Source organism: Hyaena hyaena, unplaced genomic scaffold (assembly GCF_003009895.1).
Source record: "Hyaena hyaena isolate Hyena2069 unplaced genomic scaffold, ASM300989v1 scaffold_86, whole genome shotgun sequence".
NCBI classification, from domain to species: domain Eukaryota; kingdom Metazoa; phylum Chordata; class Mammalia; order Carnivora; family Hyaenidae; genus Hyaena; species Hyaena hyaena.
In genome coordinates, this window is record NW_024080721.1 from 1563469 (window position 1) to 1582862 (window position 19394).

The window sequence follows — 19394 nt, forward strand, 5'->3', positions numbered from 1 at the left end:
GTTACTTTGGTCAACACGAGTAGAACTTTCGTAACTTTTAACAGCAAAAAAAGCAGAAATTCCTTCTTCTCATTAATGGGGAAAAGCCAAGTCCAGCCTTGTATGTATTTTAAATATTCATTTTGGGCCAAAATTCTGTTTCATTGTTCATGGAGCTCATTCTACAGTTTTTATAAAAAAGGCAGGCTGATAATGACTTCTGGCTGATTTTAATATTAAATATTTAATATTTTGAGGCAAAAATGTGTTCATAATTAGTTTGCTCCTGGAAACTTCCTATAATAAGATGCTGAAATCTGTCTAGTTTTCCTTTCTCAAAAATAATTAAATTAAAAAAATTTTAAAAACCCCAAACTCCCAAGTTTTGACGGAAGCAGGGCAAGTCAAGCTGTCGAGGCAGCACTCCTGTCCCAGCAAGCACTCCTAGGCACTAGAACGGAGCAGAGTGCACAGTGCTCCTTCTCTAATCCGGTCCCATCTACAGGAGATGGGGTCTCCATCTGCAGTCTACACCTCTACCTGCGCTTCCAGGGTTCAAGCCTCCCAGCGTACTCCCGGGGTCTCAGCCCAATCCTTACCACCAGGTCCCTACCAAGCCTGGGACTGGCCCCGAATTCATCATCCCAACTTCCTTTCCTACTGAAGCAGCTCTCCCCAACTGGACTCCAGTCTCCTCTCCTCTTCAGCTGTTCATCTGTTAGCAGTTGGCTACCAGGGGGAAGGTCTACTCTTTCTCAAAAACCTTCACTGGCTTCCAGCCATGCCGACACAACACTCCTCAGCTTGGCATTCAACGTCCTCCATGAACTGGCTTCAAACTTTCCCATTCTCACTTAAGATGATTTAACTTCATCAACATGGGGCCTTAGTAGACCAGTTCTGCTAACCATCCCAAATGAGTGATCTGTATAGACTCATCATCTCTTCTTCCAGACTATTCTCTTTAAAGGAAAGGATGGTTTCAATTACGTACTTTTTAAATCCAACAGTATCTATTTCAAGGTCTTGCAAATAGTAGTGAAAATAAATATTTACTGTATTGAATCTTTAATTGGGCTACTTCAACTCCAAACCCCTGGAAAATAAGCTGAGGCTGTGGCAGAGCCATAAATGGCTTTCACCCTCCAGTCCCTTTACCAGAAGCACCAACCTATCTGTGAATAGAATACACTTCAGGTGATGCCTTGGTACCTCCAGCCATGGCCTAGGAACATGGCCCCAGAGAATTTTCTACATTTAGAACCAAAGTCCTTTTGATTATGAATATGCTGATAGCAAGGGTAGATAAGAAGACAGGAAAACTGGGTAAGGAAGAACAGAATCTGAGAGAAGGTAGTTTGAAATTTTTAATCTACATAATGACTCCAAGATCTCTTTGGTAAGGCACTGTGCCTTAATCTTCATCAGAAAGAAAGAACAGACACTATTTTATAAAGCATAAAGTAGGCTAGACCCTGTACTAAGTATTATATATGTTATTACATCTAATCCCTGCCACAGCCTCATGAGAAAGCTGGTGCCTATACATCTCTTTTAACTTGTAAAGGAAAGTAAGGCTCAGAGGAGTTAAGTAATTCGTCCAAAAATACATCCCTAGTACAGTGGCAGAGGAAGTGATGACTCAAACTAAATTTGTCTCGAAACCTATGTGCCTGTGTTTCACCCCTGGGATATCAAGGTCATTTAAACCCTTCAAACTCCTGGCACAGAAAAATGAGTGACACCACGCATAAACTAGGAGGGCGCACCGCTGTGTAAGACTGTTTCCTGTCCTGCTCTCTCTCTCTCCTAAACCAGCGCGTAACCCAAACAGGGGCAAACTGAGCCCACCCTAGAATGCGGAGTTGGGACAGAGAAAGGGAGAGGGAGGCCAGGAGGAAGGTGTGTGAGGAGAGAAGGCGGGGGAAGAGAGAGACCGGCTCCCTCAGGGTGACTGGTAACTGTTGGGCAGCAGCCCTCCACTGAGGAACAGGAAGCAGAAGAGGTTAGTCCGAGGCAGGGGAGGAGGAAGCACATGTGTAGAAGCAGGACAGAGGTGGAGGAATAAAGAAGCCTTTCTGGGTTTCCTGCCTTACTTCATTCAGTCCCTGGTTCCCTGCCCTTGGATTCTGGGAGTCACCACAGGATCCTTAAAACAAATTCCCCTTTCTGCTTAAGCGAGCTCCAGTGGTTTCTGTTATTTGGGACCAAAAAAAGTCTTAATTAATGCAACAGCTGTGGAAAGTTTCCTAGAATGGCTAACTTGTCATGGCTCTCTCCGGTGCTTTCCTGCTAACAAGCCCTGACAGGCTGTGACACTCAGTGCTTCCGTACAGCCCACTCCTGGGGGCGCTGGGAGTGTCCTCAGGCCTCAGGAGGCAGAGAGAGGGCACGGCAGAATATTAATACCACGTTTCTATCTCAAAAACAAATCAATTAAAAAAAGAGACTGCCTTTGTCATTGAAATTACACTAAGTACAATGCTCTCACATTTCTTGGCCAGTAGGGATTTGAAGAAGGTTCTAACTTCTTTTTTCTCAGTACCGGGGAAGGAAAGGGTGCAGCCTTTTTGATTGATGTGATGTTCGGGTTGACTTTTGTGTTTCATGTTTATCAAGAGCGTGGGTTTAAGATGCAGACACAGGAGGATGGTGGGTAAGAGCTTCCTAGACTGTGGACCTGAACTCAAGTCACAGCTCAGCGCCTCTCAGCATGTGACTTTGAGCAAGTGATTACACTTGCCTGAGCCCCAGTTTCTTCATCTGTAAAATAGGGATAATTATTTCTCAGGCTTCTTTCAATAATTAAAGTAATATATAAAGCATAAAATAATTAAATGAGATACTACATATATAAAAGTATAAAAGAAACATTCAATAAATTATATTTGTTGGTATATGTACCTTTGCCACATTAAACAACAAAGCTAAGTGAAAACTTCAAACTTTTACACACGTTAGTCTTCCTTATCCCGGATATTTTTGGCTAAACATTAATGGAGATGATCTACTTCTAGGGAAACTGATCTTTCTTTTGGTGAGTCTTCTGGTGGGTATCAAGCCCCAAGGCAGAGAAGACAGGAGAGGGACACTAGGTGACTACCCGCCACGTGCCCGGCACTGCCTCGGGTCTGCCTGACAGTCGAGATTATGCTAGCGATTTAATATTTTCAAAGTAACTCCGTTTCAAAAAGAGACGATTAAATATGACTATAGAAAAGGGTAATTGAACACACATTTAAAGTATTATTATGCTTGTGGGAACACTCCTATCCTAGGAATTCTAATTACATCTGTAAGACCACAGGAGAACTGTTTAAACAATCACAATTTGAAACTCTTGATTCTCCCATATACAAACGTTGGTGTAATTCCACTAAGTCACCTCTCAGGCAAAAAGATTATGGGAAACTTTACTTTCACTGAGAGTAAATATAATGTCACAAGGCCAATTTCTTCACACACATAACAGGACTTCCACGCACACGTTGGTGTCCTGTGCAAGTCACAAAGGGACTCCATACGCTTACTCGCATCACGCCACAACTGCTGGAAAGGGTTCTGGAATTCTTTAACTACCTTCTAAGCCAATTCATGAGCTTCACAAGAAAATGAGTTTTACTACTTTATAATTATACTTAATTTTTTTTTGAAGTTGCGTTATCCAGCTTGAGCACCCCCTTGATTTACCACCCTTGGCTCTAAACTGACTTGGCTGTTTCCAAAAATCAAATCCACTCTCAAAAGATGAAGATTTGCCATTGTTGAAAATGTGCCTTAGGCTCTGAAGGCAATTTCCGAAGAGGAGTCCAAAAATGTGTATGTCCTCTGCCGGCTCCTTCCCCGTTGCCTGCCAGCAAGCTCAAATTCTCAATCTCAAAGACGCCTTAGCTTCCCGAGCTTCAGTCAAGCTCCCTCTCACCTCCTCTGCGCCATAAACTCCTTAAAAGAGATGTTTAGACTTCGCATCCTCACTTCTTCACCCCCCTTCTTCTCCTCTGCTGGCCACAGTCTTCTCAGGCTCTCATCACTCCCTGCACAACGCATGAGATACCCAAGAGACGAAGAAAACCATCTGATGGCTAAATGCAGTGACTTCTGCCCCGGGCTTTGCCCAGCTGACAGCACTGCAGCAGAGCACAGTGTGGCTCACCCTTGCTTGGAACCTGTCACCAGCCTGGCCTTTGCCTTTTAACTCTTTAAATACCCTCCTTCATGCACCCCCCAACCCTACCTTTTCCTACGAAGCTTCCATCTTTAAGTGCTGGGCTCCTCACAGTCCACCACCGGCCCCCTTTCCCATTCAGGCGCATGCTCATTAGGTCTAGCCACTCTCTAGGGTGGCTCTGACTACTACTTTTATGCGCTGAAAACAAGTATCTGCAGCCCAGACCTCATTCCTGAGTGCAAGGCTTGCTTCTCTTTCTGCCCCTTGGACATGGTCTTCTGGTACCCAAATTTTACATGTCTTTCCTCATCTAAGCATTTTGTTCTTGCCCTCTATTTCACAATCTCAGGTTTTCCTGAATTTCATTTTGGCTTAAGGATGGATACTGACACAGTTCAAGGGACTTACAGGCTTATTCTTCCTACTGAGAGGTCTTCTTGAGAATGTCAGGAACCGTGTTAGCTGCTTTTTCTTTTTCTTTTCTTCGTTTTGTTTTTGTTTTTGTTTTTCCAATAGTAAGACGAAAGCCTACGGAAATCCTATTCATCCTTCAAGGCCAAGTTAAAAAAGTTACCTGGCTTTACAGCTTTCTCATGCAAAATAAATTACCTTCTCAGCTGTGTTCACTGGGTGCCTATTATTTCAATTTGAACCTTTTATTTTGAGATAATTGTTGATTAACATACAGTGATAAGAAGTAATAAAGATGCTATCTACCTTTTACCCAATTTCCAGTGGCAAAATCGTACAAAACTATAATATAGTATCAAAACCGGGGTATTGACATTGACACAATGCACCTACCTTACTGAGATTCCCTATTATCACTTGGGCTCATTATGTCCCACACAATTTTATTGCACTGTAGGTTCATGTAAGCAGCCCCTCCAACAAGGGACTCAACACTTCCATTATCCCAAGGATCCCTCGTCTTTTAATAACAATCCTCCCTACCTAATTCCCCCCTGCTGGGCCTCCCTCAGTCTGTGCAATAGAAATCCATTCTCCAGTTCTAAAATGTTACACAACAGGGGCGCCTGGGTGGCTCAGTCGGATAAGTGTCCAACTTCGGCTCAGGTCATGATCTCGTGGTTCGTGGGTTCGAGCCCCACGTTGGGCTCTGTGCTGACAGATCGGAGCCTGGAGCCTGTTTCAGATTCTGTGTCTCCCTCTCTCTCTGCCCCTCCCCAGCTCATGCTCTGTGTCTCTCTTTCTCAAAAATAAATAAATGTTAAAAAAAATAATAAAGTGTTACACAACAGAATCATACAGATGTAACACTGCAGATTGGCTTTTTTCACTCATCATAATTTCCTGAAGGTTCATGCAAGCTGCTGCATGTTATCAATAGTTCATTCCTCTTTATTGCTGAGGATCATTCCATGATATGGATGTACTGTGGCTGTTTAACCAAGCACCTGTGTTAAGACAGCAGGGTGGCTTCCAGTTTGGGGCTGTTATGAGTAATGCTGCTATGAAAATGCGTGTGCAAGTTTCTGTGTGAACTGTGAGTTTTTATTTCTCTGGGATAAATGCCCGGGAATGCAATTACCAGGTTGTATGGCGGTTGTGTTTAGTTTTTTAAAGAAGCTGTCAAAGTGTTTGCAGAGTGGCTGTGCCATTTTACATTTCCACCAGCGGCGTGTGAATGATCTGCTTCCTCCACATCATCACCAGCATTCGGTACTTACTGCTCACAGCATGTCACCAACTTTGCTCTTTCCTTTTATTTTAGCCATTCTGACTGGCATGTACTGAGGTTTCACTGTGGACTTAATCTGCATTTTCTAATGGCTAATCATGTTAAACATCTTTTTATGTGCTCATCTGCCTTCTGTATATCCTCTTCAAGTACATGTCATGTGCCCATTTTCTACCTGGACTGCTTTTTTATTATTGAGCTTTTCTTAAAAAAAATTTGTTTTAATGTTTTATTTACTTTTGAGAGAGAGAGAGAGAAGCAGCGTGAGCAGGGGAGGGTCAGAGAGAAAGGGAGACACAGAATCTGAAGACAGGCTCCAGGCTCTGAGCTGTCAGCACAGAGCCCAATGCGGGACTCGAACCCACGAACCGCGAGATCATGACCTGAGCCGAAGTCGGACGCTCAACCAACTGAGCCATCCAGGAGCCCCTATATTATTGAGCTTTATGCATTGTAGATACAGTCCTTTGTGGGATGTGTGGTTTGCAAATATTTTCTCCTAGGCTAGTTTGTCTTTTCATCCTCTTAACAGAGTCTTTCACAGACAAAAAGGTTTTAATTTTGATGAGAACCAATTTATCAATCTTTACTTATATAGGCTGTGCTTTTTGTGTCTAGCCTAAGAACTCTTTACCTAGTCTTGTATCACGTATCTTATGCTCTTTTTTTTAATGTTTATTTCTATTTTTTGAGAGCGAGAGAGAGAGAGAGAGAGAGAAAACACCAGTGGGGGAGGGACAGAGAGAGAGGGAGACAGAATCTGAAGCAGACTCCAGGCTCTGAGCTGTCAACTCAGAGCCTGACACAGAGCTCGAACCCACAAACTATGAGATCATGACATGAGCCGAAGTCGGACACTTAACTGAGTCACACAGGCATCCCTATGCTCTTTTCTCTAAAAGTTTTACAGTTCCACATTTTATATTTAAGTCCATGATCCATTTTGAGTTAATTTTTGCATAAGGCATGAGGTTTAGGTCAAGGTTAATTTATTTGCCTATGCACACCCAATTCCTCCAACACCAGTTATCGAAAAGGCTACTCTTCTTCCACTGAATTGCTTTTGCTCCTTGTCAAATATTAATAGGGCATGTTTGTGTGGCTCTAGTTCTGGGTTTTCTATTCTGTTTCATTAAACTATCCCTTCTAGTTTTCCGTACATACTCTATCAAGTTGACGGTCTTCTCTTTTCCTAATCTGCTGAAGAGTTTTTAGCATATGTGTGTGTTGGGACTTTTTCTAATATTGCTTCTGTAATAACTGACAAGATAGGGTTTATGTTTTACTCTGTTTATATGACAGGTTACATGTATTGATTTTTCACAAAAGTTTTAGAGATAGAATTCACGTACTATAAAATCACCCTTTTAAAGTGTACTATTCAATCTTTGTGCCATTGGCAGTACCAGTGAGGTTTATCCAAAGTGCAACTACTGCTAGCTAAAAAGTAAATAAATAAATAAGTAAATAAATAAATAAATAAAATTTACAATGCAGGTAAATTTTTTTTTTTTTGCAGGTTTTTAGTCTCTGCAGGGGTTGTGTGATCTTTTCCATGACCTAATCCTATAACATGTTCATCACCCCAAGGAGAAACTCCATACCCATTAAGAGTAATTCCATGTTCCCCCTTCCCTGGAGGCCCTAGCAACCACTAATTGACTTTCTCATCATATACTCCATGGCCTTTTATATCCAGCTTCTTCCGTCTGGTGTAATGTTTTGAAGGTTCTTCCATGCTGCGGCACGTATCAGTACTTCATTCCTTGTTATGGCCAGGTAATAGTCCAATGCATGGATATACCGCATATTGTTTATTCCTTTATCAGATGATGGACATTTGGATTGTTTCCATTTTTTGGCTATTATAGATAAGGCTGCTATAAAATTTGTGTACAAATTTTTGTGTGGCTATGTTTTCCATTCTATGGGAATCAAATTACTGGGTCATAAACTCTACGTTTAACCCTTTGAGAAACTGCCAAAATGTTCTCCAAAGTGGCTTTGTTGCATGGTACATACACATTTTAGACCACTACATCTTCCTGATGGAATGAATGATCCTTTTAACATTATGTCTCTCTTTGTCTCCAGTAATTTTCTTCACACTGAAGTCTATTCTATTTGATAAAAATACAGCTACTCTTGCTTTTTAAAAACTGATATTTGCACAGTATATCATTTTTTATCACTTTACTTTAAACCCACCTATGTCACTGTATTCAAAATGAGTTTGTTTAGAAGTCTAATTACTGGATCATGCTTTTTAAAAATTTTTTAGATGTTTATTTTTGAGAGAGAGAGAGAGAGAGAGAAAGCATGATCAGGGGAGGGGCAGAGAGAGAGGGAGACACAGAATCTGAAGCAGGCTCCAGGCTCCGAGCTGTCAGCACAGCTTAACAACTGAGGTTAACTAACGATTAACCAACTGAGCCACCCGGGCACCCCTGGATCATGCTTTTTTATCCATCTCACCAATCTCGGCCTTTTAATTGGTGTTTTCAGGCAATTTACATTAAGGGCAATTATTATTATGTCATGGATTGAGTTGCCATTTTTACATTTTGTTTTGTTTCCTCTCTTTCTCGTTACAGGGTTTATTTTGTTTTGTTTATTCCTTCTTGACTGTTTATGAAGGTATCACTCTGTGTAGTTTTCTTAGTGGTTGTTACAGGTACCACAATACACATAAGCTACAGGGCGACTGTATCAACCTCTTACTACTTCAAGTGAGGTACAGAAACCTGCATTCCACTTAGGCTCCTTTACCTTCTCTACATTCTAAATATTCCACACATTTTGAGCTCTCCATTATTCAGTGCTAGAACTTTTATTTCAACCACCAAATATGACTTAAGAAACTCATGAGGACAGTTCATGCTATTTGCCCCCATTTTTTACCCATTCTTATATTCATCTTTCCATTCTGTAAATTCCAAGCCATCTTATGCTATCATTTCCTTTCTGTTTAGAGAACTTTCTTCAGTCATGCCTTCAGGGTATACTGACTACCAACAAATTCTCTTAGCTTTCCTTTGTCTCAAAATGTTTTTATTTCCTCTTCATCTCTGAAGGATATTTTTGATGGAAATAGAAGTCGTGGTTGACAGTTCTCTTCTTTCAGTACTTGAGAAACCTGCCACTTTCTTCTGGCCTCCATGGATTCCAATGAGAAACGATTACCATCTGAATTGGTGTTCTCTTAAAAGTAATACATCATTTCACTCTGCTTCAAAGATTGTTTCTTTGTATTCAGGTTTTAGAAGGTGAAGTATGATGTGTCTTGGCATCAGCTCCTTTGGGTTTATACTGCTTGGGGTTGTGATGTTGTGATTTATAATAAGAAATACAAATTTGGTCTTTATCCCTGTTTTGGGCACAGAGCTCCTAAAATGCTTGGAATTTCCTAAATGATAAGAGCAATAAAGGTGTCTTTTGATATCCATAACAAATCCCTTTCAACCACACCCGAATTTATGTCAATGAGATAACTTCTGGAAAGCATTTAAGCATGGGGGCTGGTTATCAGAGGTGTCAACCACCCTGTGATCAGAGGGCTGGAACTTTCAGCCCCACTTCCAACTTCAAGGGCAGGGGTGGAGGGCGGGGGTTGGGGGAAGGGGGGAGGGCAGATAGTGAGTTCATTCACTATTGGCCAATGATTTAATCAGTCATGTCTACGGAGCCTCCATAAAAACCTTTAAAGCACAGGGTTAGAGAGCATCCAGGTTGGTGTATGTGGGTGCCGTGCCCGGAGGACAGTGTGTCCAGAGAGAGCATGGAGGCTCCATGCCACGTTCCCTCGTACCTCGCCCTATGCATCTCTTTCATCTAGATGTGTCAGAGTTCTATTCTTTTACAAGAAACTAGTAACCTAGTAAGTAAACTGTCTCCCTGACTGGGTTCTGTGAGCTACACTAGCAAATTAATCGAACCCGAGGAAGGGGCCTAGGAATCCTCAATTTATGTCCTGCTGGCCAGAAGCACAGGTAACAAGCTGGACTTGTAACTGGCATTTGAAGTTGGAGGGGGCAGTCTGCATGGGATTGAGCCCTTAGCCTATGGGATCTGATACTATCTCGAGGTTGACAGTGTCAGAATTGAGTGCAATTGTAGGATGTCCAGCTGGTGCCACAGAGGTGTTTATGGGATTGAAAACCCACACTTCTAGTATGAGAAGTGAGGCAGTGTTGTAGTCAAGGACTGAAAGTAGAGAACACACAGGAAGAGTGTGTTTTTCTTTATAGGGGTCCACTCAGCTTACTGAAGGCTTATCCTTGGCCAAATTTGGGGAGTTATCAGCCATTACTTCTTTGAATACATCCCCCATTCCATTTGCTCTCTCCTCTCATTCTGGGACTCCAATGATACAAAGGTTAGCTCTTCTGTTATTATCACATAAATCCTTCTTGCTCATACTAGGTAAATTCTTTTGATCTGTCTTCAAGTTCACTAATTCTATCCTATGATCTCTAATCTACTATTGAACTCTGGATAGATTTTGTTTTGTTTTGTTTTTGATGACAGTATTTCTTACTTTGATATTTTTCATTTGGTTCTTCTAAAAAATTTCTTTATTGAGATTTTTAAAATTTGTTTCAAGAGAATTCATAATCATTTGTTAAAGTATTTTCATAAAGGTTGCTTTAAAATCCTTGTCAGCATTAAAAAGTGAAGAGAGGTGAGAGTAACATCAGCAGGATTGGCTGAGCAGAGAGCTCTGAAAAGCCACTACTCTGTAGAAGCATTAGGATCCATTCACCTTTGTTATTGTCTATGAGCTACTTGTAATTTCATAAAGAGTAAATTGGGATTTACATGAAGGGAATAACATTGCCAGTAGTTTCAAATGACAATGACAGCTTCCCTGTTTAATGTAGAACAATTTAATCTTGCTCTGTTTAATGTAGAACAATTTAATCTTGCTCCAGGTAAGGAGAGAAGGGATTCCCATGGCAATGAAGAGCTAAGACTTAAAGCACGATCCTTGGATTCTCTGTGTAGCTGACAAGGAGGCACAGTCACTGTATCTGTCAGATAACTGTGGCGGCCGGTCACCAATGGAATACCACCTCTTTCAAATGCAAGGATGAGATGATTGCGAACAACTCCAAACGGACATCTCAAACACAGAATCACACTCCATCAGAGCGAGGACATTTTGAAATATTTGGTTTAACAATTTCGGCGCGCGGTCTGAGGACCACTAGGCCCACGAGATGATTCACGAGAAAAAGGCCTAAGAAACCTACTGCCCCACTGTTTTCTAAAAATATTTGGCCACAGAACCCTTTTACTCCATGACAGCCTATTAAAGCTCCAAAGGACTCACAATCTACCCATACTTATTTGAAAATCCTAACCTGATCAAATAATCCATTTTACAAAGGATGAAAGTGCTCTCTCGCTTCGTCTCCCCAAATTTAACTAATCTGTTCAAGGTCACCCCGCTGGTTCTCAGGAGAGCTGGGCCTCACTTCTGGTACTCCTTCTCTGCTGCCACACTCCCTCACCAGAGGAACCTTTTCTAAATGGCAATTTAATCGTACTGGACTTCCTGATAAACAGCAAGATCATTAGTCATTGAATGTTAGTTATGTTTGAAAGCTTTCCCACAAAAGGGTTGACCTGAAAGAGGTTAGTTTTTATATGTCTCTCCTTTCAAGTAGCTATTTCAAGGTTGGTTTTACCTGGAGTGAAAGGAAATGTCTGGCTCTTTGGAACGGTTCCATCTTGAAGATATTTCAATATTTCTCGCCACAGCACCCTTTCTGCGCTCAGTATTTTTAGCTCACTCTTTTCTATTTTGGCAGCCGAGAAGCTGCAGTTTGTAATTTTACCTCCAGCTTCATATTTCTTCTTAAAAGTGAATACAATGTCCTGTTTATAATAATAAAATCACTAGTTGGCAGAAGGACATTAAATGGAAAAAAAAAAAAAAAAGAGAAAGCAATTGGAAAATTTAGAGCAAGCAATTTTAAGTGCCAAGTTTCACATTTGTAATGGTCCAGTGGAGGTCACTGGGCACCCTTTTTATTGAGGGGATAGTAAAGAAATAGATCTCCACAAGTTCTCCTGGGAAGAGCGATAGATACTACCTCCACTTCAAGGAAGCTGAGATTTTACCGAAAAGTGATGTGATCCAAACTTCCACAATATTACTAACTATAGGAAAAATACAAAAATCAGTTTAGCGTGGTATTTTCCCCCTCCAATATTTAGGTTTCCATTTTCCACTTTAATTGAGCTTTTAAGCTTTGGTTTCCTATTCCAGTTTAGCAACAAAGGAAACAAAATAATAAGAATGAAATTAGCAATAATTGGAGCCAGTCTCAGAAATAACCTTGGGGTTTCTTGGGCTTCTGGTGCAACCCCCTTTAAGCAGTTGCCTTGGATACACTCTCTTTTTGATCCCCAAAGGCCTGTAGTATTGGTGTCGCTTGCTTTTCTCTTTTCCTTTCTTTTCTTTTTTAACCTCAGATGCCCTGCTGAAGAGAGCTGCAGGTCTAGGCCATGCAAGCAGGGATTCTCCAGAGACTGGAGCTCAAGGTCCAGAAAAACGGTGCTCCTGATCAGAAGGGCCAGATCACCCCTCGGAGTTCACACCAGCCTTCCTTCTTGAAAATTGCTAACCAACCATTTTTCTTTTCAAAATAAACACTATTTCTCTCAACTTCAGTTTGCAAAATATTACCCCAATTCCACTGGACTAAAAAACTGGAATTTTACTGACATAATTGGATTATGAGGTTTAAAGATTGATGGAACTTTTCTGTTCCAAATATAATTGTTCAAATACCAAACCTAAACGGGTATGTAGAAGTCCTTACGTAGCTACCGCCAGAGGAGCACTGCGGGCTCCATGGCAGGGTGGCCGAGCAGAAGGGGTCAGGAAGCTGTCAAAACCATTGGAGCTGTGAGTCCGTCTACAGAAGGGTCTGGAGTCTTAGAGGAAGGTGTCACCTTTTCTGTAGCCACAGCCTATCACTGAAGGAAGACTGCTTTGGTCACTCTAGTTCCCTCTATGCCTGCTCACTTTCCAGATCTCAGCTCAAGCACCAAGGCCCTTGGCAGCCTGCTCATGCTGATGTTACGGCACTTGCTATATACTCCACTGTAATTTATCGGAGGGTAAATCTGTCTCCCCGAGAAAGAGTAAATTCCTCAAGAACAAGAATTGGGCCTCGCTTGTCTTTGTATTTCCAGTAACTAACTTAGTACTTGGCATATGTTTCATGTACACATGTAAAAATAATATATATCAATAGTTGTATACAGAAGACAGAAAAGGGAAAAAGACAAGGTTTTACTTAGTTTACAGAATATGCATTAGTTTATTCAAAGCACACAGTTTTTAGAGGGTGCTGGGACTCACTACGAATTCCTCTGACATTCCTAGGAAAATTAATTTTGATTAAAAACCTCTTCGAAGGCACTGCACCTCTGAGCAGAAGAAACCATAGTACTACAAACTCTTGTGCCCAGGACCTCGTCCCTCTGTCACAACTCCATCCAAATACGGAATCCCCACTGTCCATGAATGGTATTCAATTAACATCTGTTGGTTGAAAAATTGAATACATCTATCATAAGACCAATGAGGAGGAAGAGGTAGTCAGATCAAAACACTTCCACATACAGTGGACTTCTCTTTATGTTTATCTTCTATTGTAAAACTTAAGAAGTTAACTATGACTGCATAAATATGTGAAGAGTTAACCCTGGTGCCCTCACAAGGTAAGTGGGTTAGGTGACAAGTGGGGTGTGCAGATGAAAGAGCTGGTGCTCCACAACACAGAGGCAAGGACACTGGCATTCTCATTACTTCCTATGCTTTCAGCCAGCTGTGATCAGTGGGTATTTGCCTTTGCCCCATACATGGATTTATGGAAATTACCTAGTTTTAGCTAAACTAATCCTTACAAAATAGGCAAGTGGTTAAAAAAGAGTATTACAAAGATGCACAGACTAAAGGTAATGCTCAACTATACTAGTTCTACTAACACCATGAAAATAGCAAAGTTGACATTTCTTCTGCTCCCAATACAAATTCATCATCAGTCACATTATGATTTCAAAACAATGACTGTCAATCATATGTTACCCAGCAGGTCCTTAGGGAAAAGTAAACACACTAAATCTGTTCCTTCAAAGTAAAAGTGGCGTCTTAACAATAAGAAAAAAGTGATTGATTTCTGAACGAAAATAAAATAAGAAGCTCATATTTTGAAGACCACATTTTTAAGAAGGGTGTTTGACATGTTATACAATTTGGGGGCCTAAAAATTATCTTAGAGTATAAGCTGCAAAACTACTCATATCTATACACTTAAACTTCGTGACAGAAATTTCTAACTAGTTTTTATAGATGCTAACTAAAGAATAACCAAAGATTATGAACCCATTTAAAAAAAATCTAAAAACATGTAGCACCTTTAAATCAGTTCACAGACCTAACACACATCATAAAAGATGAAAATTTACAGCGGGATTATATTTCTGAATAGAATTGGTGAATAGGACTAAAAAATGAGCATAAATTACGATTTAGTTAAGTTCAACTCACTTCTTCTGAGGCATCTTTTTCAGTTCTGATAACCATTAAATCTAAAACTAAGTATCAGAATACACTGAACTTATAATCAGACCTTTGTGTTTCTATATCAGGCTGTGAAAACAAAAATTGAAAAAAATAACAAAGAATTTCAATCACACTGCTCTCACCAAAAGTAAAATTATTAATGTGAAGTGTTCTATACCTTTTTAAAGTAAACAGTGTTCTACACCTTTTTAAACTAAAATAAAAATATCTTCAGAATTTCTTTTATTCTTGCTTTTCCACTTTTATGTACATAATGTACATGATAAATTAACAAGGTAGTAAATACACTTGTGATTTAAAAATAAAGACATAAACATTATTGGGAATGCATGTTCAAAAAAGTTTAGAGATTACTACTATAGGTATCAGGAAGCAGTTGAAAGATTTTAAGCCCAAGGAGTAAAATAAATCAGATTTTAATTTTAGAAACATAATCCTAGAGATAATAGGCAAGGAGAAAGTGTTGGAAGGTGTAAGTAGATTTAAAAAAGAAAATCTCTGTTGCTATGCTCATAGCAGGGGGCACCCTGTGGCCTCCCAGGACCTTTGGGACCCTCAGAGAACACATGGGCATATTTTCACAGAGGTCTTGTGCACACGAAGGCCTCCTGCTCTGAGGTCTAAACCAGAAGGCAACGGGGGCCAACGAAAAAGGCGAGGTGGAGCCAAGAGAGGGAACAGAGAATGCACTGGAAGGGCTGCCTGCTGAAGTGTCTTATTATTTATCCATCAGCTAGGAATCCGGCTAGAAGAGACTGAGCGCCTCTCTTTTCCGATATTCCCATTTATAATTTTTAAAAGATATAAACGTTATTTTATTTTATTTTATTTAAAATATTTTTTATTTATTTCTAGGAGAGAGAGAGAGAGACAGCGTGAGCAGGGGAGGGTCAGAGAGACAGGGAGTCACAGACTGAAACAGGCTCCAGGCTCTGAGCTGGCAGTCAGCACAGAGCCCGACGCGGGGCTCGAACCCACGAACCGCGAGATCATGACCTAAGTGAAAGTCGGACGCTTAACTGACTAAGCCACCCAGGCGCTCCTATAAACGTTATTTTAAAAAGTAATTTGAAAATAGAGCAATTTGCAAAATGAAGTAAAATACTGCCTCCCTACCACCAGCTATTCGACCGAGTCCACACAGGATAATCACTCCCAACAGTTTGATGTATTTCCTTCCAGACCTGTATTGATGCGTATATATTTTTATATGTACGGATATGTATATGCATGTGTATATACACTTGGAGAGCATTTTTATATAATATACCTGACAAGATATTATGGCCATCCTTTTAGGACAGTCCAGTGGATCAAGCTCCTTGATGGTAGCTTCAGGATGGCAGCTTCATGCCGTCTTGTTGACATACATTATTTAACCATTCCTTTGTTGAGGGACAAAGTATGGGCAATGTCACTTTCACAACAGAGCAGCAATGAACATTCTTATACATCTTTCCTTGCACACTTCTTTGAGTAGGATGGTTTCCTGGAAGTCAAGTTTTTGGGTGAAAGGGTAGGTACGTTTCAAATGTTGATAGTTACTGCAGAAACACTACGCTGACCTACAGTGCGAACAACACAGTTCAGACATTCCTTCTTAGTAAAAATTTTTTACAGACTCCTAGGTTTAGGAAAAGAGCTCAGAAAACAAGCCCTTCAATTTGTATATGAGAAAAAGGAGGTTCAGAGAGGGTAAGGTTTCGACCCAAGATCTCAGAGCTCATGAGGAGATAGCTGACCAGTGGGAGTTCCGTGACAGGTGGTTACTGCCGAAAGCCAGGACGGTAACTTCAGTTAAGTGACTTCAAATATAAAGTGTGTTCCATCAGAGCTACTAATGAGTAGGAAAGGGGATTGCCATCTCCTTTTCCTTGCCTATGTTTGGCAAGAGAAGAAAAAAAGGCAGTACATTCCTAAAAGATACAAGAGCAAGAGGGGGCAGAGAAGGAGGATTCTCAAACGAGGGGGAGTCACAGGCAGCAAGGGCGAAGGTATCGTAAGTTCAGCCGCATGAAGTGAGCGAGTGTGGTGGAAAAGACTCTGACATGGGATGACCTTAGCGAAAACCCTTCCACCGCCTCAGTGCGCTGTATGAAAAGTTTCTTGGTTCTAATATCTCCATGTGGCATCCAAAATGAATGCCAGTACTGAAACCAAATTCTGAAGAGAAATATCAGAAAAGAACTAACATCCCACAATGAAGAAACATCTTCAAAGAAGATGTTGTTATAAAAATACCACAAAAGTACTTTCCAACAAATTCCAGACCTAAAAGTAAAGCTTTAAAATGAAGCTCCAAGCACAGAAGCTTTGAATCCTTTGCTCTGTGCCTGAAGAGGCCCATTTAAAGGAAGGTACTTCTGACCAGATAACGCTGTCTTTATTCAACCAGATCTATGGGCATAACAAGGAGAAAAAAAAGATGGCAACTGTATCTGTTGAAATTAGAATGGTCTAGAAGAGAGACGAGCACACTTTTTCTCGAAAGGGCCAGAGAGCCCTTTGCACACCATATGGTCTTTGTTGCAATTATTCGACCCTAATGTTGTTGTGCGAAACGACAGCCATAGAAACAACAGCATGGCTGTGTTCCAACACAACTTAATGGATGCTAAAATTTGAATTTCATATAATTTTCATTAAAGATTATTTTTCTTTTTGAGTTTTTCCAATTACTTAAAATTATGAAAACCATTCTTAGCTCATGGGCTAGCCGTACATAAACAGGCAGTGATTTATCTTGCGCACCATAATTTGCAATACTTGGTACAGAGCATTTAATTCTCAATAGAACTGAACTTGAATGCTGGTAGAAAGATGGCAATATCTGAGCCTCGTCCCTAAGAAAGTTAAGTTTGAAGATAGGTAGAAATGTGTTGTTCTTAAAGAGCTTCGGATATTTACCTTAAATCTCTTCTCTTGCTGAATTCCTCTGGTGGAATTGTCCAGGGGAGGCGTTGAGGGAGACAGTCTAGGACTTCTGAAGAAAAATCAGAGAAATCCACACCATACTCTGTTAGTATTCCTTCTGTTTCAGGCTCGATTTCACCAGCCTGCCCAAGACTCTTAGCCAGCTGCCTGCGGACGGGACAAAGAGGAACAACTGCATTAGTGAATAAATGGATCATAGGCATCGTTTGTTCTCTAAAAAAGAAGGTAGTAGGAAAATCTTCAAAACTCCTGTCCTTTCTCCTGCAAGAACACCATCACCGGCGAGTAGGGGGCCAAGGAGAAGAGACAGTGATACTCTTATCCTGTTAAATCCCTGACTACAGTATAATTTTAACTTTCCTCAGGAATTCTGATGTGGGGAGTTGGGCCAGATGGTCTTTCTTGGGCCTCTTGCAATTGTTTTTCACGAAAAAGTCAAATTGGTATCGTTAAAAGCTTTTGTCAATTACTTCTCTTGTAAACACTTTTAGAGATAGATCTGATTAGCTCAGTTTACTGCTAAGTCTTTAGTTTCATAGCACCTACACTTTAAGCCATGCTCACTAGATTGGATCTGACACTTATATTTTTTTCACAATTATAATTTTTACCTTAACATATTAAAATATTTTCATCTGAACACACAAGTAATATATGTTCACTGTAGAGAAGTTAGAAAATACAGAAATGCACTAAGAAGAAAGTTAAAATTGTCTACAATCTGGTCATTTGGCAAACTACCATTTGCATTTTGGGTGCTGGGCCATTAAAAGCAAGATTGCATGTAATAGCATAGTTCTGATGCTATGGGTAGGGTTCCACCCGTCAGAAGGCAAATATCACTCTTCATCTGTGAGTCATCTATAAATATAACAAAACTGAGAGCGCTCAATTCTCATAAGTATTGGCATGCTACGTTCAGACCACAAGCCTTCAGTGACATGTTGAATACAGATAGTCAATAGGAAATAAGATAGTTTTCTTGCAAGGAGTTTGGCCCTGGCATTAGAGCTTTCTCTGGAGCCATTCTATTTTTTTGAAGATGATTCTGTGTCCTGTATAAGGGTAGATGCCTGGCTGTCAGAGTTCTTAGGTAGTAAAGGGAGAGACTGGGGATGTGGTGCCCTCATACGTAGACTTTTAATAAATTCCCACCTTCAGGCTTGCTACTGGAATAGGGCAGCGATGGCAGAAGGGCTGGCCCCACCTCTCACGTGCCAGCCAAGAGAAACAAGCCCATAATTGACACATACAGCCGCCTACCAGCATAGGTTCGAGGCAGTCTGTAGGCTGCTCACATACAACATGGGCTCAGATCAGTGCCATGTTCTCTGACTTAGGCGGTGATCTCCCAGAAAGCATACCAAAAAGCCAAAGACTGCAAAAATATGAGGGCAAAAATACAGAAAGCTATCAGGAAGATCCATAAATATTTGGAAATTAAACAACCAGTGGGCTAAATGAGAAACACAAAGAATATAAGAAGATATTTCAAAATGAATAAAATGCATTATATCAATATTTGTGAGAAGCAGCCAAAGCATTGCTTTGAGGGAAATTTATGTTTTAAATAAATGCTCATATCAGAAGAGAAGAAATGTGTCATATCAGTGATCTAAGCTTCTATCTTTAAAAAATTGTAAAAAGAAAAGCAAATTAGATCCCAGGTAAGCAGAAGGAAGAAAATAATTAAGAAATGAGAATCACTGGACAGAAAATGAAGAATAAAGAAAACCAATAAAATCAAAAGTTGATTCTTTGAAAAGAAAATAGATTAGTTTCTAGTGAGGCTAATCAAGAAAAAGAAGGAAAGACCCAAGTTAGCAGTATCAGGAATGAAAGAGGAAACATCAAATAGCTCCTACAAGCATTAAAAGGATAAGAGAATTATGAATGACTTTAAGCCAATACATTCAACAACTTGCATGGAATGGATATATTCCTTGACAGACACAAACTGCCTAAGATTATTCAAACTGAAACCAATACCTAATACTCTTACATGTATT

The 19394-nt window shown here is 40.4% G+C and overlaps 1 protein-coding gene across 1 annotated transcript in view; it reads right to left on the reverse strand.

The window, feature by feature from the left end:
• The window catches only part of DIS3L2 (DIS3 like 3'-5' exoribonuclease 2), a 348824-nt gene that overhangs the window by 149921 nt on the left and 179509 nt on the right, over window positions 1–19394 (reverse strand). The window contains exon 9 of the mRNA XM_039234582.1: window positions 17359–17532. Within this exon, the coding sequence (XP_039090513.1) occupies window positions 17359–17532 (174 nt within the window). The remainder of the gene's footprint in view (window positions 1–17358; window positions 17533–19394) is intronic.